General features: G+C 38.8%; 1 protein-coding gene across 1 annotated transcript; it reads right to left on the minus strand.

Moving 5' to 3' along the window:
* Positions 1-60: 60 nt before the first annotated feature.
* polr2h (RNA polymerase II, I and III subunit H) lies at positions 61-3,253 on the minus strand. Its single transcript, XM_070961220.1, has 6 exons — positions 3,058-3,253; positions 2,037-2,128; positions 1,636-1,719; positions 1,176-1,269; positions 981-1,064; positions 61-722 (listed from the first exon to the last, which is right to left on the minus strand). Exons 2-6 carry the CDS (start codon positions 2,107-2,109, stop codon positions 605-607), a joined length of 453 nt encoding a protein of 150 aa, XP_070817321.1. The 5' UTR covers positions 2,110-2,128; positions 3,058-3,253; the 3' UTR covers positions 61-604.
* Positions 3,254-3,512: the final 259 nt, after the last annotated feature.

A 3,512-nucleotide genomic window follows, 5' to 3' on the forward strand; every position in this document is an offset into this window, starting at 1 on the left:
AGTTGGACTTCCAGCATACATAATCCTATGAGAACTTACTGATGTATTCTTTCTTTTTTTAATGTTATTTTGCTGAGGTTACAAGCTTATTTTATTGCATTACTACATTCAAATGTATTTCAGGTTTTCCATGCACTAGGAGGAGTCTGTGTGAGTCATTTGCACAGTTTCTCCCTATCCTGTGACATCCATTACTACTGACATTGAGAAGCCTGTGTTGCACACAAAAGCTGCCTCTTCACCCTTAATTCAATTTTCTGTCTCCAGAGTGTCCATATTTTAATTTGCTGGGATACTGGGGGGGGGGGCAAAAAACATCTGAGAATCATTTTGTATAAAAGAAATCTTTATTTACAGTTTGCCAGCAGATGTGGTTTGCAGCAGTTCCTAAGTGTCACAGTCTTTAGTCTGCAGTCCATCTCCTTAGAGGAAACACTTTGTTACCGCCAGAATGAAAAAACTAATGATGTGTTCTTAAGTGTCCATGTGTTCTGCCTGTGAGCTGCTATTGTGCTCCAGACATGGAATATGAATGTTTTCAGTATGCAGCTCAGCATGACTGTGACTGTGGCAGAGGAAGAACCAGAAGGAGCAGAGTCGGGTTTTAGAAGGCCAGTTTCTTCATCAGGAGGTAGACCCTGGAGTCCACCTCAAAGCCGTGAAGGTTGTTTGCGTCTCCCTGCAGCCTCATGAGGAGGCCGCCGTAAGACACGTAGGCAGAGCTGAAAGAAGGGGCAAATCCATGTAACTTGATAAAAGCCAACAAACGACAGAGATTTCAAAGTAACATAGACTGATGACATTATGATAACGACATTATCTCTGTCTCTCTTACACACACAGATTTTTGTTGGGCATGACTTTGCAGAAAATAGTTGATTTATCTGGTGACATGAAGACTTGCTGGATTTTCTTATACCTGGTGATTAAATAAAAAACCTAACTCCAAAGTTTCATGTAAATCAGGTAACACGACTCACAGGCGTGTGGCTGCTTCTGTTGAAGTCTCGTCGCCCTCAATCTTGTAAACCTTCCCATACATCACATAATCAAACTGGTCTGCTCTGGAAATGTAAACAAAGTCAAAGGAGAGCACAAAAGTGGTACGCTAAATATCATTTGGTAGATGCATGGTAATGTCACATACATCAATATATGAAGTGCAAATGTCTTACCTGGATGGCCGGTCATCCTGAGGATTGTACTCTCCATCATCTGGTGTTCCGTCTTCATATAACGTGCTGGCAATAACCAGTCTGAACTTGTCACCTTGATTAAAATGGACACATGGAAACAAAGTGGGTTTCTATTGTGCACTTGGACACCTTGGGTGAGTTATCTTAGTGATTTTATCTTTACCTTTAGCTTAAGGCACATTGGTATATATACATAAAGGAAACTGCTTTGCATTTGCTGTTTAGCTTTACACTGCACGCTTACAACTGAGGCAGACTTCAAATAGAAATAAAATAGAAAGGCTGGTGCAAATTTACCCTGATAACATAAGGAAATATAACTGATTTGTTCTGACCGAGCTGAAATTAGAACATGACTGTGTTAGACAAAAGACATCCATGAAATGACTTCCAGTCTTTAATCTAAAATACACAGAAAGACAAAAAGGTTGCTCCTTACCAAGATCAACGGGATAGATCTGAATGTTCACGTCCAAGATGAGGTCCATCTTAAAAGATTCACTTTCGCAATGTAGACGAGATACTGCGGCAAATAATCAGTCACAGCAGAGTTTGGATTAGTTCATCTGCAGTTTTACAGCTGAAGGAGACTAACTGAAAATGACACTGGATGCATGATAGTAGCCACATGTAAATAAAGACCAAGAAAAGGGGAAAATATCTGGGTCTCTCATTTTTAATAAATAAATAAATAAAGTGTCTGTTGGTTGATTCCCTGCTGAAATTACATACAGAGTAATAGAGACCACAGACTAATATGATATACAAGCCCTGGGCTGTTGGCTGGTGTTATAACTTCCCAGCTTCTCTAGGCTTGTTTTGTAGCAACATTTCACACACCTCTGTCAAACTTCTTGCCATCAGGATCGATGTCCTTTACGTCAAAGATATCCTCAAACAGAATCCCAGCCATCTCTCTTCTGGTCTATGAACTTGGAAAGGAAAAAGATTAAATTAAATTAAAATTAAATACCATGTAAAATGGTGTAACACCTGTCATATTTCTATAAATATAAATATTGTGCAAAAAATACAAATGATCACAGTATAGTTTATTGCTTTTCATTACTGTCAATATTTCTGTAACTGACAACAAATACACGATGAGGACCCACTTAATCTACAGGGCACCCTGATAAATACACGTTAATCAGCAGAGACCGAAAGACATTTAATGGAAAAGGTTTAAGTGCAATGAAAAACTTGTTGTAAATGCATTTCTTATGGGGTTTATGATTTAAGGTACTGTGATGCTTATTCAGAGGCTGCCCTGTCTAAGACAACCTGTGCAAGTTAACCAGTTACATCAAACTAGAAGATGCTAAAAGTCAAAGGAAAAAAAAAGTTAAAGTCAAAATGTTTGCTTGACTTATCGTTCAACATTTTAGACCACTCTGTCCAGTTCATATCGATGTCTGACGGCTAAAACAATAACGGTATCGCAAAAATGAACACTACGTGGGATTTTTAATGAAACTCTTTTTAAACTACAATAAATCCTAGCTTTCATACTGAATGTTTAGTGCATCCGAGAACCAGGACCACACACTTCCTCCTAACAGAGCCACACAGTGCAACATAAAATGAGATACAGCTACATCACAACACCTGTAACTCACACTGACGAACATGAATCCCATTCAATGGAGTCAACGTGCAACATGATGAACTCTGGCTTACATGTGAAACTCAAAAATGTGTTGGTTATTAAATTACTGCCACTCAGCGTAGTTCCCGGGCAGAGATGGTTAGCGTTAGCCAGAGATAAAAGGTCTTAAAGTCAACTAAAACTTTAGCAGTGTCTCCAATCCCGGCTAACTGTTAGCTTTAGCATTTTGAGCACACACTTGCCGAAACTTACCTCAAAAAAGATAAAGTTCCTCTATTGCGGCCAAAATACAGTCACAGTCTCGGTTTCTCTCTGTGGAGACGTGTATTTAAAGTGTGCACTTACACTGGATATTTCATTCGAGCAGAAATTCATTCATTACTAAGGGAAACAGACAGACTACCGCGAAGGAACAATGTGCTCGACCCATGACACGCAAACTACTTCCGGTTGAAAATACAAATTTAATTGGTAGTTATTGCAGAACATCTTTGGTACTGTCAGTGCTGAGCTTGGGCGACTTATTATTATCTATGTCTGACAAAATTAATAATGTTAGGAAAAAAGTTCACTGTAGAGCTGTCTGTCGTTACTGTAACGTTAAAAAGAATTACTGTTTATGTGCTGTTCATCAGCTAAATAAAGCACGTTTTCACCGGAGGTTAACCATTTGAGATAAAAAGCACAATAATCTCTTGCTAGTTTCT

This window comes from Chaetodon trifascialis, chromosome 4 (assembly GCF_039877785.1).
Source record: "Chaetodon trifascialis isolate fChaTrf1 chromosome 4, fChaTrf1.hap1, whole genome shotgun sequence".
In the NCBI taxonomy this organism is placed as follows: domain Eukaryota; kingdom Metazoa; phylum Chordata; class Actinopteri; order Chaetodontiformes; family Chaetodontidae; genus Chaetodon; species Chaetodon trifascialis.